General features: G+C 46.5%; 1 protein-coding gene across 2 annotated transcripts in view; it reads right to left on the bottom strand.

The window, feature by feature from the left end:
* Positions 1-571: 571 nt before the first annotated feature.
* The window catches only part of LOC135243377 (integrin beta-3-like), a 43,024-nt gene continuing 24,483 nt past the window's right edge, over positions 572-19,112 (bottom strand). Inside the window, exons 11-15 of one of the 2 annotated variants that reach the window (XM_064315158.1) lie at positions 13,047-13,269; positions 12,334-12,434; positions 9,973-10,092; positions 6,106-6,272; positions 572-3,202 (exon numbers count right to left, since the gene is read on the bottom strand). In XM_064315158.1, the coding sequence (XP_064171228.1) occupies positions 3,110-3,202; positions 6,106-6,272; positions 9,973-10,092; positions 12,334-12,434; positions 13,047-13,269 (704 nt within the window). In that variant the 3' untranslated portion in view covers positions 572-3,109. Of the gene's footprint in view, positions 3,203-6,105; positions 6,273-6,557; positions 7,152-9,972; positions 10,093-12,333; positions 12,435-13,046; positions 13,270-19,112 lie in introns of those variants that run through there. The other variant, XM_064315159.1, reaches the window with a different exon arrangement.

Here is a 19,112-nt window from a genome sequence, read left to right as displayed (position 1 = left end):
AAAATGTTATATTAGACAAAGGAAATCTACTACATCTGTAAAATGATTATTTCACTTATTTAATGAAAAAAGTTACCAAACACCCATATCACCCTTAAAAAGTAATTGCCCCTTAATAATTAATCATTCTATATAATTGATATTGACATTTAATTGGTTGCACCACCATCAGCAGCAATAGCTGCAACCAAACACTTCCTATAATTTGATATCAGTCTTTCAGATTGCTGTGGAGGAATTTTAGCACACTCTTCTTTGCAAAAGTGCTTTAATTCAGAGGAATTAGTATGTTTCCGATCATGAACTGCTTATTTCAGGTCCTGCCACAGGATTTCTATTTGGTTCAAGTCAGGACTTTGACTAAGCCACTCCAAAACGTTTCAGCCATTCAGATGTGCTAAATAAACAATGACTGTATAAGACCTACGGCATCTGTAGTGACAGGAATGCTACTTGAGTTGCTTTCCTCTATTTGTTTTCCGATTTTTCTTTTAAACACTGCTTTACAGTGTAGCGAAACTGTAAAACTAATCATAGATGTGTATTCAAAATAATCACAGAACAACACAAATACTAATTCGTATTTATTTTTTTTGTAGAAAATGGATGTACAACAATAAAGAAAGTTAAAAATAAAAAAAAATAAAAACAGCCCACCACCAATAGGTCCTGCTTGATCTTATAAGGTTGGTTTTTGTATAAAAGGATTAGAACAAAGTCTATGTCAATTAAGACAAAAACCACCACTCTTACACGGTCCAAAATTCAAATTAGTTTTGTACATTTAAAAGTTTAAATGAAAAAGAACACCAGGATATAGATCAATGTGTAACACTTTCCTGCTGACACATTTTCCCTACAACATAAACATAGCACAGCAAGCATCTGAAAAGACACAAGGCTCTCTCAATGGAGATACAAAGGAGCCAAAGTTCTCAGAGTGAAGTATATAAACACTATGAACATTTATCATTACAATTATAATATTCGCTTGACAGAAACTTTTATTCCCATTTTAAATGCCTACATTTCTATCTGCAACCACAGTTATAAAATAGAATTGTATAATGATTTTTACATTTTTTGCATGTTCAGGCTCATGTATGTGTTTCTGAGTGTGGGTCATAACAGTTTGCAGCTATAATTAAAGCATAATGAGTGATTGCTTTTGCCCTTGTTTTTTATGGAGCCACGCTACTATCTGAATTATATTTCTGCATGAACAACACAATTGTCTTTAGATTTTCATAATCAAAGCCATACATATTTAAGAAAATACATTTACACAGGTTTGAGGAAAGAACTAAAACTACCTGGGCCCACATTCAATAAGCATCTCACAGTAGAAGTGTTAAACCTGCCAGAACACAGACATACAGTAGAGGTGAAACTGAATTACAGAACTGTACACATCCTCAGGCTCTTTCCAATCGCTTATTTTACCGACTTGCATCCTTTCTTCACTCCTTTTCTCGCTTCCTTAGCCACACCCAATGAAGGATGCAAGTAAAGAACACAAGGAAAGGACACAAGGACGGAGGAATCAAGGAAAAGTGTATTAGGCAAATAGAATGTCCCTTTCCAGTCAGGCATCAGTTTGAAGCCACATCAGTTACAGACGGGGCAGATGGGGAGAGGTGGGTCCACAGGTCGATCATTTATACATCACGTGTTCCAAAAAAAAAAACATCTGCAAATGATGCCCTCATGTTTCCTTGTTCAAGCATCCTTCAGTAGCCCCCTGGCTCCTTCAAGGAGCATTCATCGAGCTGGAATGTCCATAACAATGGTGGACCTCGATCGAATTCTGGGTCAGACGAGGAACGGCAGAGATGAGGACGGATTAAATAAGCGACTGGAAAGAGCCCCATGCATCTCTTCCTCACGTCCTCTGGAGCTAAGGAGTGAGGAAAGGGTGCGAGGAAGAGATGCAAGGAGTGAAAGTAAGCAACTGGAATGAACCCAGGGTCTCTAACTCTACTACACGACCTGCAAGCTGTTTCACATGTTGACAGCTAACAGCTATGTAAAAAATATTTCCTCAGTATCAGTGCAGAATTCACTGCTAATTTTCACCTATGCCTTGTTTTGCCAAATTAAATCTACCTGAAAAACATTTGATAGTGCACTCTGGTAATCCTTTTTACAAAATACTAAAATGCCTATACTGCATAGTAAACTCTGTTACTTATATTACAGGCACCAAATTTAATCCATAGAGGACCACAGTATATGCTGGTTTAATCACAGTCCTAGAGGGCCACAGTGCCTGCAGGTTTAACTCCAGTCCTAGAGGGCCACAATGCATGCAGGTTTAATCACAGTCCTAGAGGGCCGCAGTGTATGCAGGTTTAACTCCAGTCCTGCAGTGCCACACTTTTTGTGGTTTCTTTTCAATCAGCAGTTAAACGAGGCCTTGGAAAAAAGGTGCATGAACTCTTCAGCTCACAAACAACTTAAATAATGTTGAAACAGCAATAGAAGACACTGCAAAATCCCTGGACTGGAGTCTGACCCCACTGCACTATATACAATATTACACTCCATTATAATGCTTAACAACCAATATTAAGGTCACAGAAAACAGCTGGTGCTCCAGGATAGAAAGCATGATCATGTAAACCCACCCTCCTGCGCTGCTCTGTCTGAAGGGCATGGACAAGCACACACAAGACAATTATGTCTTAACAAGTGTTTTAGTTTTATAACAATACTGCTCTCTCAAGTAGAAAATATGAGCTTGTTTTATGTTACTGTTTGTTTGACAAATTATAATTTCTTACCCCATTGACAAATCTTGAAATGAGTCAATTTTTTTTATTTAGTAAAGAAGTACCATAAATTAGATTTTAGGTCCAAATATAAGACTAAAATACTTGTTAGTTGAGTGTATTTTACTTGTTGACATTTTTTTCAAATTTGAATCTGTGTTTAATAAGACACTTTAAAAATTGCACACATATTTACAAAATGTATCTTTTCTTGTTATCAGCACATAAAAAATGCCAATATCCCCAGCAAAATGAAAATGGAACAGTCCAAATCGGGCACAGGCTGTCCCCAGGTGTTTACAAGCCCTTTTACAGGCCCAGAGTGGGACGGGTCCTGACTAGCTGGGCGGGGGCTCAGTTGGGCTCTTATTTCCCCGGTACGCCACGTTGGTGAAGGTGGAGGTTGCTCCTTTGTACAACGGGTTGTGGCCCTGTAGAAACATTAAACAAGGGCAAAAAAGAGCATCTGAGACTGTGCACATCCAGTGTGAACACTGTCTGTTAATTGCAACTGGAGTTCAAACCTCAGGCTTAAACCCTTAGATCACAGAACTGCATTACAACTGGAACGGATAATCCTTAATTTCAGATTCTGCCAGCTGTTCCAGTTGTACAGCACCTCTGTGGGGTTTATTAATCCTGAGGTTTAAACTCCAGCTAAACACACTACAGTTGACCCAGTCCGCTCAGCTGCGAACAAGTAGCGGCAGCCTAACATCAAACCACATCAATTAGTTTAGATTAATTCAACTGCTACTTGACGGAGGGATTTCCACAAGAGAAGCAATTTCTGATTTACACAACAAATGGAGAAGCATGGGGTAAAAGAAAAATTTCAGCCAGACAGCTGTGGGAAGTATTAAAGTTTCCAGACCGTGAAAATTTGGTTAGGAAATGATTAACATGCTTAAGCAAATAGCAAATATCACCATAGCGACCACCGCAAGACTTCTCTGTAACATGCCATGGGATTGTTGCTAGGCTGCGTCTGAACCCTTACTTTATCTCCTCTTCCTCGATAGGTCACATCCTACAGCACGGTGTCTTATGCTGCCATGGGGGTATAGTAGTGCACCGCAATGGGAAGAGTACTGCTCTGTTTCCCCACTCACAGGCCTCTATGCACCACAATGGGAAGAGTACTGCTCTGTTTCCCCACTCACAGGCCTCTATGCACCGCGATGGGAAGAGTACTGCTCTGTTTCCCCACTCACAGGCCTCTATGCACCATAATGGGAAGAGTACTGCTCTGTTTCCCCACTCACAGGCCTCTATGCACCATAATGGGCAGAGTACTGCTCTGTTTCCCCACTCACAGGCCTCTATGCACCATAATGGGCAGAGTACTGCTCTGTTTCCCCACTCACAGCCTCATGCACCATTGGCAGGTATGCTCTGTTTGCCACTCCAGGCCGCTGAGTCACCATTAAGGCAGACACTACTCTGCTTCACACACCCTGTGCCCTAGGAAGGTTACTCGTTCTACTCACGTCCTCTGCACCTATGCAAGTACTGCTCTGTTTCCCACTCACAGCCTCATGCACCATAATGGGCAATACTGCTGTTTCTCCACTCCAGGCCTCTAGCACAAATGGCAAGCTGCCTTTCCCACTCACAGCAGTAACCTGGTTTTTCCTCATAACCCTGCAGGTATCCAGTCTAAGTGTGGGCCAGACCCAGGGCCGCTGAGTCTTAGGCCTTTAAAGACAGACACTACGACAGGGCTGCACAACCCTGTCCCTAGAGGTTTATCATTCTGTACGTTTTCACTCCATCTCTGACAAAGCACACCTTATTCAACAGCTAGAGATCTACCATCCTGTAGGTTTTCACTCCAACTCTGACAAAGCACGCCTCATTCAACAGCTAGAGATTTACCATCCTGTAGTTTTTCACTCCAACCCTAATTTGGTACACCTGATTCTACTAATTAGCAGCTCAACATGATCTCTAGCTGTTGGATGAGGTGTGCTTGTGTGGGAGCGTGTGGTTGTTAGGGTTAGCATGTTTGATGTGGGAGCGTGTGGTTAGGGTTAGCATGTTTGATGTGGGAGCGTGTGGTTGTTAGGGTTAGTGTGTTTGATGTGAGTGTGTGGTTGTTAGGGTTAGCATGTTTGATGTGGGAGCGTGTGGTTGTTAGGGTTAGTGTGTTTGATGTGAGTGTGTGGTTGTTAGGGTTAGCATGTTTGATGTGAGAGCGTGTGGTTGTTAGGGTTAGCGTGTTTGATATGCATGTTTGATGTGAGAGCGTGTGGTCGTTAGGGTTAGCATGTTTGATATGCATGTGTGTGTGTGAGTGTGTGGTTGTTAGGGTCCGCGTGTTTGATATGCATGTGTGTGTTGTGCTGTGATGTGGGTGTGTTTAGGGTTAGCTGTTTGATATGCATGTGTGTGTGGAGGTGTGGTTGTTAGGGTTAGCGTGTTTGATATGCATGTGTGTGTGTGTTGTTAGGGTTAGCGTGTTTGATGTGAGAGCGTGTGGTTGTTAGGGTTAGCGTGTTTGATGTGAGAACGTGTGGTCGTTAGGGTTAGTGTGTTTGATATGCATGTGTGTGTGTGTGAGTGTGTGGTTGTTAGGGTTAGCGTGTTTGATATGCATGTGTGTGTGTGAGAGCGTGTGGTTGTTAGGGTTAGCGTGTTTGATGTGAGAACGTGTGGTTGTTAGGGTTAGCGTGTTTGATATGCATGTGTGTGTGTGTGAGTGTGTGGTTGTTAGGGTTAGCGTGTTTGATGTGCACGTGTGTGTGTGTGAGTGTGTGGTTGTTAGGGTTAGCGTGTTTGATATGCATGTGTGTGTGTGTGAGTGTGTGGTTGTTAGGGTTAGCGTGTTTGATATGCATGTGTGTGTGTGAGTGTGTGGTTGTTAGGGTTAGCGTGTTTGATATGCATGTGTGTGTGTGAGTGTGTGGTTGTTAGGGTTAGCGTGTTTGATATGCATGTGTGTGTGAGTGTGTGGTTGTTAGGGTTAGCGTGTTTGATATGCATGTGTGTGTGTGTGAGTGTGTGGTTGTTAGGGTTAGCGTGTTTGATATGCATGTGTGTGTGAGTGTGTGGTTGTTAGGGTTAGCGTGTTTGATATGCATGTGTGTGTGTGAGTGTGTGGTTGTTAGGGTTAGCATGTTTGATGTGGGAGCTTGTGGTTGTTAGGGTTAGCATGTTTGATGTGGGAGTGTGTGGTTGTTAGGGTTAGCATATTTGATGTGGGAGCGTGTGGTTGTTAGGGTTAGTGTGTTTGATGTGGGAGCGTGTGGTTGTTAGGGTTAGCATGTTTGATGTGGGAGCGTGTGGTTGTTAGGGTTAGCGTGTTTGATGTGCGCGTGTTCAGGCGTCTCACCGTGTCCCACTTGGCTCGGGCTTTCTCCTCCTCAAACTTGGCGACCTCTCGCCGGTCGTGGATGGTGATCATTAGCTTCCAGATGAGCAGGCCAATCAGGCCCAGGAAGAGGATGGCCCCGATGACAGACAGCAGCACCACCAGCGTGTTCGGCCCTTCAGGGCACTCTAAGGGAAACGGGCGACACGTACACACAAAGCTCTGTGTGGTTGTTAGGGTGACGCGTACACACAAAGCTCTGTGTGGTTGTTAGAGTGACACGTACACACAAAGCTCTGTGTGGTTGTTAGGGTGACGCGTACACACAAAGATCTGTGTGATTGTTAGGGTGACGCGTACACACAAAGGTCTGTGTGATTGTTAGGGTGACGCGTACACACGAAGGTCTGTGTGATTGTTAGGGTGACGCGTACACGAAGATCTGTGTGATTGTTAGGGTGACGCGTACACACGAAGGTCTGTGTGATTGTTAGGGTGACGCGTACACACAAAGGTCTGTGTGATTGTTAGGGTGACACGTACACACGAAGATCTGTGTGATTGTTAGGGTGACGCGTACACACGAAGATCTGTGTGATTGTTAGGGTGACGCGTACACACGAAGGTCTGTGTGATTGTTAGGGTGACGCGTACACACGAAGATCTGTGTGATTGTTAGGGTGACGCGTACACACGAAGCTCTGTGTGGTTGTTAGGGTGACACGTACACATGAAGCTCTGTGTGATTGTTAGGGTGACACGTACACACAAAGGTCTGTGTGATTGTTAGGGTGACGCGTACACACAAAGGTCTGTGTGATTGTTAGGGTGACGCGTACACACAAAGCTCTGTGTGGTTGTTAGGGTGACTCGTACACACAAAGCTCTGTGTGGTTGTTAGGGTGACTCGTACACACAAAGCTCTGTGTGGTTGTTAGGGTGACTCGTACACACAAAGCTCTGTGTGGTTGTTAGGGTGACTCGTACACACAAAGCTCTGTGTGGTTGTTAGGGTGACTCGTACACACAAAGCTCTGACTCACGGGTGTTCGGCCCTTCAGGGCACTCTGAAGGAAACAGGTGACACGTACACACAAAGCTCTGTGCGGTTGTTAGGGTGACACGTACACACAAAGCTCTGACTCACAGCCCCCTACTGTCCTTTCTGCTACCAGCTACTGCAGCTGCACACCAGCAACTGCTCAACCTAACGAGCTGTTGATTGTTCTTCATTAGACACTTTTAATTATGAATTTCCGACTTCCATCAAAACCAGTTAAGCATGGCAGGAAGATTAAATGTTCCACATTTATATCCCGGGACTTTTAATCAGTCAGATCAGGGGTGGGCAGGAGGGCCATATCTGGTTGTGGATTTTATATCTGCTCATAATTACTTAAATAACACACCTGCTCTGACAATTTCCTGAGTTTATATGAAAGGCCCATGAATTGCAACAGTTTTTGTCCCTATGTGAAACATTTTACTGAGGTCAAATTTATGAGCGATTTATGAGTTGGTTTAAAGAGCTGATTAGGTAAATGAGTCGAAATTCATGGAAAAAAAACTTACATACACACAAGCCCTCCAGGAATATCTGATTATTTTTATTTATTTATTTATTTATTTATATTATTATTATTATTATTATTATATTTTATTTACACAGCAAAAATAGAGAAATAGGACCGGTGAGTTGGTGCCTGGAGGTGGAGTTGCATAGCCAGTACATTACATTACATTACATTATAGGCATTTAGCAGACGCTCTTATCCAGAGCGACGTACAACAAGTGCATAGGTTCATGATGTAGAGGTGCAAAAGAAACACTAGAGTGAAGTAAGGATCGTAGTGCCAGAAGTGACCACATCGATCAGTAGTGGGCATAATTCAATGTTAAGCATCACCACAATTTCTTACAGTAGTTCTATTGTTCATGGTAAAAAATGCAAAAACAGCACTCCGACTACTGTTACCTCAATTGCCCCTTTGATACAGCCACTGTTATGTAGAAGTTATTTTAGGAGGATTGCAATAGAAAGGGTAGACCTATAGGTAAAGAGTCAGTGGTCCCATCTCTGATATTTCACCATGTCTAACCCTAGCTTTCGAACTTTAATTTGCATAGGCTAATTAAATTAACCAAACACAGCCTTACATTTTATGAACCTCGGCGATAAAGTGGTGTGAGTAGGCTATTTGTGTTTCATAGTTACCCTTCCCATTCAATGACAAGAGCCTAAAACTGCTGAAGTTGGGTTTGACATGAACACTGAAAACTGTGGCATCCTGAACACACATTCATGATAACAATTAGCTAGCTGCTGCACTAGCCAGCGCTACGCTACTATCAACAGAGCGCACACAGCACTCATACCGCGGTATGCACTTATAGCTAGCCACCGCTACAGAATTTTCAATAATATGGGAGCAGGCAGCTGAAATCCTGTATGAAAAGCAAGCTCACAGCGATCTTATCTACGATCAGTAGGCAGTTTTGTGCTTCACTGCGGTGTGCTGTTACAGCTAGTTTCCAGCCCAAAACACTGTAAAAAGAGCCAACTTAATTTTATGCAGTATGCACACCTGGTCACTAAAACTAAGCCATTTATTGAAAATGAAAGAGTTCAGACAAAGACAACAAAGCCAGACCAGGCTGTACGGTGTTAAAGTAAGTTGAGTAAAATATTACGGAAGATCATACATTTTCAAGAGGAAAAACAACTGAACGTACGCAACTTTAAAACGTATACATCCATGCCACTGACCGCAACCCACACTCCTGACGAGCCTTTCAGAAAGAGACTAATCCAGGCCTTATTTAAAGTGCTTGCTTTCATAATCACAGAGAACTTTCCGGTATGCTGAAGAAAAACTAGTGAAGGAATGACCTGTCACAGCTCGGGGAAATGTGCAAATTACAGGTATGGCTCTTTGTCAGGTTCTCCACCTGTGAGCCTGTGAAAGCTCACAGAGGGACACCAAGAGGTGTCTGTAGTGGGAGAAGCCAGCCAGTGAGAGGAGCTCCATGCTTTTGACTGGTTCTGAGAGATGTGTGAGGGGCACCAGGGTGGGGGTGTCAGAACAGGCTGTGTGGAGCTCTGACAGAGAGTCACGGGTTCCGGAACCTTCCTAACAGGCTTCAGCTGAGTACCGTCAGTACTCTCACTGTCATACGGGTAATCGGGCATCGCCCGGGGGCACCCCAGGCTTATGATAGAGGGTTCAGTAGAGGAGGGGAGGAATCTCTCACACACCATAAAACATCAGAACTTTGACTTCAGAGCCTTCTGAGCTTGTAGATGGACACCGACACACATTTGGGTGCGCACACACACCTGTTCTTCTCTACCTCTCGCTCAGTGCATGCTGGGATGGGCTCCAGCACCCACCACAACCCTGGTATAGATAATGGATGGACCCTGCCCAGGATAAGCAGGTATAGATAATGAATGGACCCTGCCCAGGATAAGCGGGGTATAGATAATGCATACACCCTGCCCAGGATAAGCGGGTATAGATAATGGATGGACCCTGCCCAGGATAAGCAGGTATAGATAATGGATGGACCCTGCCCAGGATAAGCAGGTATAGATAATGGATGGACCCTGCCCAGGATAAGCAGGTATAGATAATGGATGGACCCTGCCCAGGATAAACAGGTATAGATAAAGAATGGATCATACCCAGGATAAGCGGGTATAGATAATGAATGGACCTTGCCCAGGATAAGCGGGTATAGATAGTGGATGGACCCTGCTCAGGATAAGCAGGTATAGATAATGAATGGATGGATGGACACACACAGCCGTACTCTTGACCTTACATGTGAAAGTGACTGGAGAACACGCACAAGGTCCCAGAAACACGGAGCAGCTATGGGCTCACCTGGCTCCTTGACCACGAAGAGGATGGACTTGCCACTGCCATCCTCATAGTACTGGAAGTGCTGTATGCAGTCATCCTCGTTCTCGTAGGTACAGTTACGTGCATTCTTATCATGGAAGCCTGGGAGAGAGGGAGAAAGAGAGAGGAGGGAGGGGGAGAGAGAGATGGAGAGAGAGAGGGAGGGAAAGACAGAGAGGGGAGGGAGAGAGAAGGGGGGAAGGAAAGAGAGAGAGAGAGTGGGAGGGAGGGAAAGAGAGAGAGAGAAGGAGGGAGGGAAAGAGAGCCATGTTTACGAGAAACAAGAATATTAAACCATTATAAACCATTGTAGTTACTCTTATCATTGTCAGGTGTCACGGTACGGGTGCTGGGACCCAGGCGCAGAGTGGGAAAAAACCACGAAACTCAAAAAGGGGAAAATTAACAAAGACTTTACTAACAGGCAAACAAACAGGGAACAAACAAGGCCACAATGGGCAAAACCACAAACTCAAAAAATATCTAAAAGCAGAAAACAAGGGGGACTCACAAATACAGGCAGGGTAGAACACGGTCAGGGCAGAACACAGGCAGGCAGAACACAAGGGTAATTCAAACAAACACAAACAGGTCACAAACACAGGCAGGTACATACGGTCGGCGCAAACATACGTAGGAAACAAACACAGGAACAAAGGAAATGCAGAAACTCCAAAAAAACACTAGAAAACCAAGACATGGGCAGGAACACATGGGGCAGAGGCTTACGCACAAACAATCTGACATAACCACAAGGAACCAGCACCTGAGTCAAGGGAGGGGGAAACTTAAATAGACAGGGGTAACAAGACACAGGTGAACTCAAAAAGCAATCAAACCAAAAGGAGGGGATAAGACACAGGTGGCAACAATGATGGGATAACGAGACAATGAAACAATCATACAATTAACAGGGGGGGAGCAGGACACAAAACAGAAGTGCCGCCATCTGGCGGCCCAACAAGGGAAACACAGACAGGAAAACAGGACCATGACAGTCAGGTAAAACCTAAATTAAATTTTAATTAAATTGGCTAACTCAGAGATGACTTTGCCCAGTATTACTTACAGTGGGTTTTTACACTTTTATGATTCACACTTTCTCATTTTATCAATTTTAGCCTTTTACAGTATAAAATTACAGCTTCCAGTTACAATATCAGAGTCCTACCTGTGGCTGATCCTTACCTACCGAACCCCACCCAGCCCAGCACAGTCCCACCCAGCCCCGCCCATCTTAGCACAGCCCCGCCCAGCCCAGCACAGTCCCACCCAGCCCCGCCCATCTTAGCACAGCCCCGCCCAGCCCAGCACAGTCCCACCCAGCCCCGCCCATCTTAGCACAGCCCCGCCCAGCCCAGCACAGTCCCACCTAGCCCTGCCAGCCCAGCACAGCCCCGCCCAGCCCTGACCAGCCCCACCCCACCCAGCACAGCCCCACTCAGATCTGCCAGTCCAGCACAGCCCACCCAGCCCCACCCAGCCCTGACCAGCCCCACCCCACCCAGCACAGCCCCACTCAGATCTGCCAGTCCAGCACAGCCCACCCAGCCCCACCCAGCCCTGACCAGCCCCACCCCACCCAGCACAGCCCCACCCAGCCCTGACCAGCCCCGCCCCACCCAGCACAGCCCCACTCAGATCTGCCAGTCCAGCACAGCCCACCCAGCCCCACCCAGCCCTGACCAGCCCCACCCCACCCAGCACAGCCCCACTCAGATCTGCCAGTCCAGCACAGCCCACCCAGCCCCACCCAGCCCTGACCAGCCCCACCCCACCCAGCACAGCCCCACTCAGATCTGCCAGTCCAGCACAGCCCACCCAGCCCCACCCAGCCCTGACCAGCCCCACCCCAACCAGCACAGCCCCACCCAGCCCTGACCAGCCCCGCCCCACCCAGCACAGCCCCACTCAGATCTGCCAGTCCAGCACAGCCCACCCAGCCCCCCCAGCCCTGACCAGCCCCGCCCCACCCAGCACAGCCCCACTAGACCACCAGTCCAGCACAGCCCACCCAGCCCCACCCAGCCCCGCCCAGCCCCCGCCCCGCAGCCCTGACCAGCCCGACCAGCCCACCCAGCCCCGCCCAGGCCCACCCAGCCCCGCCCAGCCCCGCCCAGGCCCACCCAGCCCCGCCCAGCCCTGACCAGCCCTGACCAGCCCCACCCAGCCCCACCCAGCCCCGCCCAGCCCTGACCAGCCCCACCCAGTCAGCACAGCAATGCCCAGCCAGGCTCGGTGCTTGTTTCATTACACTGTACTTTGTCAGTGTGTAAGCAGTTCTGTGCAGCTCTGTTCCTGGGTCAGGCCTAATACTGTAGGTGATATGAATAGGTTTCTCACTCAGATTGTCCACCAGCTGGATGTCATCCCTGCAGATCCTGGAACAGCTCTTCTCATCAAAGAGCTTTCCTCGCTTAAAGTGTCTACACTCCACACATTCCCTGCAATCAGCACACAAGCCTGCTGTCAGAACCATCATCATCATCACGACCAGCATCATTATCATCATCATCATCACAACCAGCGTCATCATCACAAGCATAGTCATCATCCTAACCATCACCACCAACATCATAACTATCATCATGACCATCATCATCACCATTACTATTACCACCATCACCACCACCATCATCTTTAACTATACTCATTTATATCAATCATTCTAATAATATTAATACAATGATCATCAGTATTAAGTTAATAAATCATTATAATTATAACTATTTAGCTGGTGAAAGGTCTAAATAATATCATAATGATGTAGAGTTTGTGTATTAGCAGTAAAGGGCATTATAATGTGTAGTAGAACTATATGTGTAGCTGGTGAAAGGGGCCTATAATGATGTAGAGTTTGTGTTTAGCTGGTGAAAGGGGCCTATAATGATGTAGAGTTTGTGTGGAGCTGGTGAAAGGGGCCTATAATGATGTAGAGTTTGTGTGTAGCTGGTGAAAGGGGCCTATAATGATGTATAGTTTGTGTTTAGCTGGTGTGTAGCTGGTAAAAGGCTGGGTTAGGGTCAGGTGACATGGCTTGTGAGTGTCTGACGCACATCTTGATGGCGCAGGCGTCCGGGCAGGTGGGGCATCTCTCGCAGGTTCCGCCGTAGGCCCCCGGCTGGGTGCACTCGCAGACCCCGCACACGCAGTGGCCCCGCCCGCTGCACAGCAGGCCCATGCTGGACATGCAGGTGTCGGTGCGCATGGAGCAGTTGCAGTTCTCCCCCCTCCAGCCCGCGTCGCACTGGCAGGTCCTGCAGTCACACGTCCCGTGACCTGGTGGGGGGAGGGGGGGGGCAACACACACTTAAAAGGGAACTGCATTCATAACCATAAAGTTTTCACTTAATATTACCTATCTGGATGTGGCACAACTCCAGCCACCAGTCCCCATTATATATGTTGATTGTCGCCTTAATTATTGATCGCATTTCTAATGCGTCGCATAATACTTCAGCCCACGGCAAATAAACTGCAGCAAGTCCCTTCCCCCACAATGATGTCACACCGGTATAACTCCTCCCCTTTCCACAATGCAGAGAATGGATTCAGAAAAATTACTGCAAAATTACTGAAACTGAAGCAAGATTGCAAACTGATAGCACTTCAGTCTTACAAATTGTGATTATGACTTTTACAGAAACAACACAACACATGACAATTATGCAATATTCTCCAAATAAAAGCACACCTTCATCCACAAATCATATCATCACTTCAAATGGTCAGACCAATTACAAATACAGATCAGAATTTTAATTCTGACACAAAATTCAGCTCATACTGATTATTCTGCAGGTAAGATGCTAAATTGTGATTTTGGGTTTTTTGATACAATTTGTTCTGTCACAGCTGGTCTAACATTAAACATTCACAGCCAAAAGAACTTCAGAGCCTTGAAAGGTTTGATCTTTTTGGTCAATCTGATACTTTTGATTAAGATTTTGGAGGCTAAATTCCTCAGGTAAATGAATGCCCTGACCATGATTAAAACATGTCTGTTAAAGCAAAAGGGACCTAACATTTTTGTCCACTTTACAGGACATCAGTCTCTGGTCTTAATATCAAAAACCATATATTTTAGTATGCTGAAACCTACACTACAAGGGACACAAAATAAAACAAATATTTTTGAAAATATTTTCAGTGCACCATGTCATCAGTTTTTGTCATCCAAGACACTTGTATTCTGTCAAAAAATTCTAATTCTTAAACAAGAGAAATGTGTGTCTGAAAGAGTGTTTTTGGATATGAGACTTTATATTTGTGCTGATTATCTGTGTACTGTCTGTGTGTCTGAAAGGGTAAGGGCTTGTATTTAGCAAACTGTTAGTATTTAACCAAATGACATCAGCATGCGACGATACAGGACGGCATTGTCCTGCAGTCGGGAGATAAACTGTAGCGAATGATGTGAGAATGCAAGTCAGGATGAGGGAAAAGGACACTATGTTCTAATCTAGATAAAGACGGCATTTCAAGGCTGGGTTAAAATAACACGGACCAGTCCACTTTACCTTCTAAAGTGAATACAGGCTTTGAGTCAGAGCTCAGCCATTTTAATGACTTTGTTGGCTTTCCTTTTTTATCATTTGTCCAGAAATATGATGAACAACTAAACACAAATATTCAAGTTACTCTTCAAAAATGCAGTTTTTGAAGTGAGTTACATTTGGTGATCACTAAAAAGCCACAGCTAGAATTATTGTCCTGAATAACTGACATAATTGTCCTGGTTTGGGTAATACTAAACTACAGCAGTGTAGCATAAATGTTAGGAACTTGGCCTTTGTAATTGAGAGGCTACAGGTTTGAATCCCATGTGGGACACTGGTGTTGCGCTCTTAAACATAGTTTACCTCAATTGTTTCAGTGTATGGCCATTCCAGTTCGAAAAAAACAATTGTATGTAAATGCTGCAATCAGAGTAAGTGGCTCTGGGTAAATGTTTAGGCTAGATGTCTGAATGAAGTGTAATACAACACTCTGAGCTAAGTGGTTTCTACTGAGCTCTCAAAAGAAACAGGGGGGGGGAGGGGGGCCTCATTCGCACCATTTAAACATTACATTGCCTTTCCAAATCCCAATGTCAGCTCAAGTCACTGCCGGTGCGTCTCTACGGCACCTGAGGTCTGAGACAGCCAGCTCTGGAAACAGTTCCACCGGCTTGCTAACGTTGGGTGCCTTACTGCATGCCAGAGCTTGGGCTTTTCCACAGGCACTCTGCCTCTGCTTCAGTCCCACCCACAGTTTGACCCTTCTAATTTAATTGGTTCTCATTGGTCCAATCACAGTAAAGATCCTGATGAAGGGCGAGGTGACCACAGGTAGCCTGTTGTCAACATAGGGGTGAAGCCTAAGGAATGCACCTAATATCCGATGGCGTCCCAACTCAACTGGGCCCATTTTAACCCTGGACCGATACCCGGTCCGCACGCAAGCCCATCCAAGCCCAACGCAAAGGAAGAAAGAAAGAAACCATGCTGGTGGGCAATGTTACAATATGTGTGTGTAAAGGTTTCAGCTTCTGGGCCTTACAGTAGACTTAACAGCATAACAATCTCAGTTGCACACGATACCACTTTTATGATGGGACATTTCATGATAATCGTCTGATCAATTGGGAAGCATTAATAAACCACGAAAACAAGGGCATTTTGTGATTTAGTCTGTGGTGCTGAAAAGACTGTTCCGATCAGCTGTAGCACAAAACATCTCTGCCACAGCAGCCTACAGGTTAGTCCATGTACTCAAAACCCAGAAGCTTTTTTTAAAAAAACTTTCATTTTTGAGAGGATATTGGCTCAACTGTTCGGCAGTTCTTAGCAAGGAAGATGTTCCAGTTTTTCAACTGTCATTTTTTGAGAAAGTCTTTGTAAATTTTGCAATTAACGAAGCCGACTAGTTTGTCAGTAGTTTGTGTTCGTCGGCTTCATCAAAACTTTGCTACACGTATAGCTTGTAGATCTGACTACTTTTCCAGGCTCTGTCTATTACTACACAATCCCTGGTGTTTGACTCAACTATTGTTTGTTTGTATCATTCCTTTCCAGTAACAACAGAAGACACTAACATCCACAACGAGTTGTATGGGTGCATTTAGGGACATTGGCACTGAAACATGATGGTGGAAAAGTATATGGACCTGCAGCCAAAATCTTTGGCATTAGGTTTGCACTAGACATGGATGAGCTTCCTCAAATTTTGGGCTGCCTTTTTTCACAAAAGCAGCGAGCAAAAAACTTCCATTCCACTTCCATTTCATGTATAAATAAATACATGAAAATGTATTTATTTATTTACTTACTTACTTACTTAATCCCGAAAAGCATTTTGCAAAATTTTCTCACTGGCAATTTCTGAACCAAAACTTGGTAACCAAACCTGCTGTACCGTCCTTTCTTGGGTATGGCACTTGTGTTGTATGGAGGACATGATCAGTATATTTTAGAGCAGATGGAATCTTACGTGTCTGAGCCCGACCACTTCATTCCTTTTCAGACACTGAATTGATCTTGAAATACAGATTCATGGGCAGAAATTATGTTCCAGGCACCAGCCTCATTGAGATGTATTTGAGAATTACATTACATTACAGGCATTTAGCAGACGCTCTTATCCAGAGCGACTTACACAACTTTTTTTTTTTTTTTTTACATAGCACTTTACATTGTATCCATTTATACAGCTGGATATATACTGAAGCAATGCAGGTTAAGTACCTTGCTCAAGGTTCAATTACTGATGCAACAGTGCAAGAACCTGGGCTTGGCATTATTAGTTTTCTTTCTGTGCATTTAGTGGATTTGTAAGTGTGTGACCGGCTCTGTCCATAATGGGGTGGCAGCCCCAGCTGATAAAGGCAGTGAGTTCTGCCAGAGAAGCCCCTGGCTGGCCTGGCTGTGGAAACGCATGGGAAAATTCATCTGCAATCCTGCCATTAGCGATTAAGAAGTCAACCCAGGGATATGCATGGGATTTGGTTGCATATACAAGCACACTCACGTACAGGCAGATGGCCTATGCAAGGACGATATATAAAATGTCCACTCAAACAGCCCTTAGTTAACGTTTTTCAGAGAACAATTTCCACAGTCTTTTAAAACTACAAACAGAAGAACTTCACAGTTGTAAACACACTTTCAGTTTCTGGCTCTTAGCACGAAGGATAAATGATGAAAGAGGGAGAGAGGGAGGGAGGGAGTGAGGGAGAGAAGGAGGGAGGGAGAGAGGGAGAGAGGGAGGGAGGGAGGGAGAACAGAAACACCCTTCTTCAGAGGAATGTGAACCTTCTGGCTCCTGAACCGCTCGTGTGCCCTGGAGCTATGGGTGTCCACACCTGCACATACACCCGAGTGATGACACGCAGCAGAAAGAGCGTAACCGGGGGGAACGCGCTGTGGTCACATGACCGACCGTCGCTCGAGCAGGCCCTTGGCACCGAGGCGTCACTCAGCGGACGTGTGACGCACAGCCCAAAGCTAGCGACGCACAGCCCAAAGCTAGCTCTGCGACACACAGCCCAAAGCTAGCGATGCGACACACAGCCCAAAGCTAGCGATGCGACGCACAGCCCAAAGCTAGCTCTGCGACACACAGCCCAAAGCTAGCGATGCGACACACAGCCCAAAGCTAGCGATGGGACGCACAGCCCAAAGCTAGCTCTGCGACGCCCAGCCCAAAGCTAGCTCTGCGACGCACAGCCCAAAGCTAGCGTTGCGACTCACAGCCCAAAGCTAGCTCTGCGACGCACAGCCCAAAGCTAGTGCAGCGACGCACAGCCCAAAGCTAGTGCAGCGACACACAGCCCAAAGCTAGCGATGCGACGCACAGCCCAAAGCTAGCGATGCGACTCACAGCCCAAAGCTAGCTCTGCGACTCACAGCCCAAAGCTAGCGCTGCGACTCACAGCCCAAAGCTAGCTCTGCGACTCACAGCCCAAAGCTAGCGCTGCGACTCACAGCCCAAAGCTAGCGATGGGACGCACAGCCCAAAGTTAGCGATGCGACTCACATCCCAAAGCTAGCACTGCGACTCACAGCCCAAAGCTAGCTCTGCGACACACAGCCCAAAGCTAGCTCTGCGACGCCCAGCCCAAAGCTAGCGATGCGACGTACAGCCCAAAGCTAGCGATGCGACGTACAGCCCAAAGCTAGCGCTGCGATTCACAGCCCAAAGCTAGTGCAGCGACGCACAGCCCAAAGCTAGCGATGCGACGCACAGCCCAAAGCTAGCGATGCGACGCACAGCCCAAAGCTAGCGATGCGACGCACAGCCCAAAGCTAGCGATGGACTCACAGCCCAAAGCTAGTTCTGCGACTCACAGCCCAACGCTAGCGATGCGACGCACAGCCCAAAGCTAGCTCTGCGACGCACAGCCCAAAGCTAGCGATGGGATGCACAGCCCAAAGCTAGCGATGGGACGCACAGCCCAAAGCTAGCGCTGCGACTCACAACCCAAAGCTAGTGCAGCGACACACAGCCAAAGCTAGCGATGGGACGCACAGCCCAAGCTAGCGTGCGACGCACAGCCCAAAGCTAGCGATGGGACGCACAGCCCAAAGCTAGCGCTGCGACTCACAACCCAAAGCTAGTGCAGCGACACACAGCCCAAAGCTAGCGATGGGACGCACAGCCCAAAGCTAGCGATGCGACGCACAGCCCAAAGCTAGCGATGGGACGCACAGCCCAAAGCTAGCGATGGGACGCACAGCCCAAAGCTAGCGATGCGACGCACAGCCCAAAGCTAGCTCTGCGACACACAGCCCAAAGCTAGCGATGGGACGCACAGCCCAAAGCTAGCGATGCGACGCACAGCCCAAAGCTAGCGATGGGACGCACAGCCCAAAGCTAGCGATGGGACGCACAGCCCAAAGCTAGCGATGGGACGCACAGCCCAAGCTAGCGATGCGACGCACAGCCCAAAGCTAGCTCTGCGACACACAGCCCAAAGCTAGCGATGGGACGCACAGCCCAAAGCTAGCGATGCGACGCACAGCCCAAAGCTAGCGATGGGACGCACAGCCCAAAGCTAGCGATGCGACGCACAGCCCAAAGCTAGCGCAGCGTTAGCACTCTCTCTCTCCAGGGCTCGTGGTGCTGGTGCACTCACAGCGAGC

The sequence above is a fragment of the Anguilla rostrata genome, chromosome 17 (genome assembly GCF_018555375.3).
Source record: "Anguilla rostrata isolate EN2019 chromosome 17, ASM1855537v3, whole genome shotgun sequence".
NCBI classification, from domain to species: domain Eukaryota; kingdom Metazoa; phylum Chordata; class Actinopteri; order Anguilliformes; family Anguillidae; genus Anguilla; species Anguilla rostrata.
The sequence above is the reverse complement of the archived record's forward strand: the minus strand, read 5'-3'. Positions and strand labels throughout refer to the sequence as shown.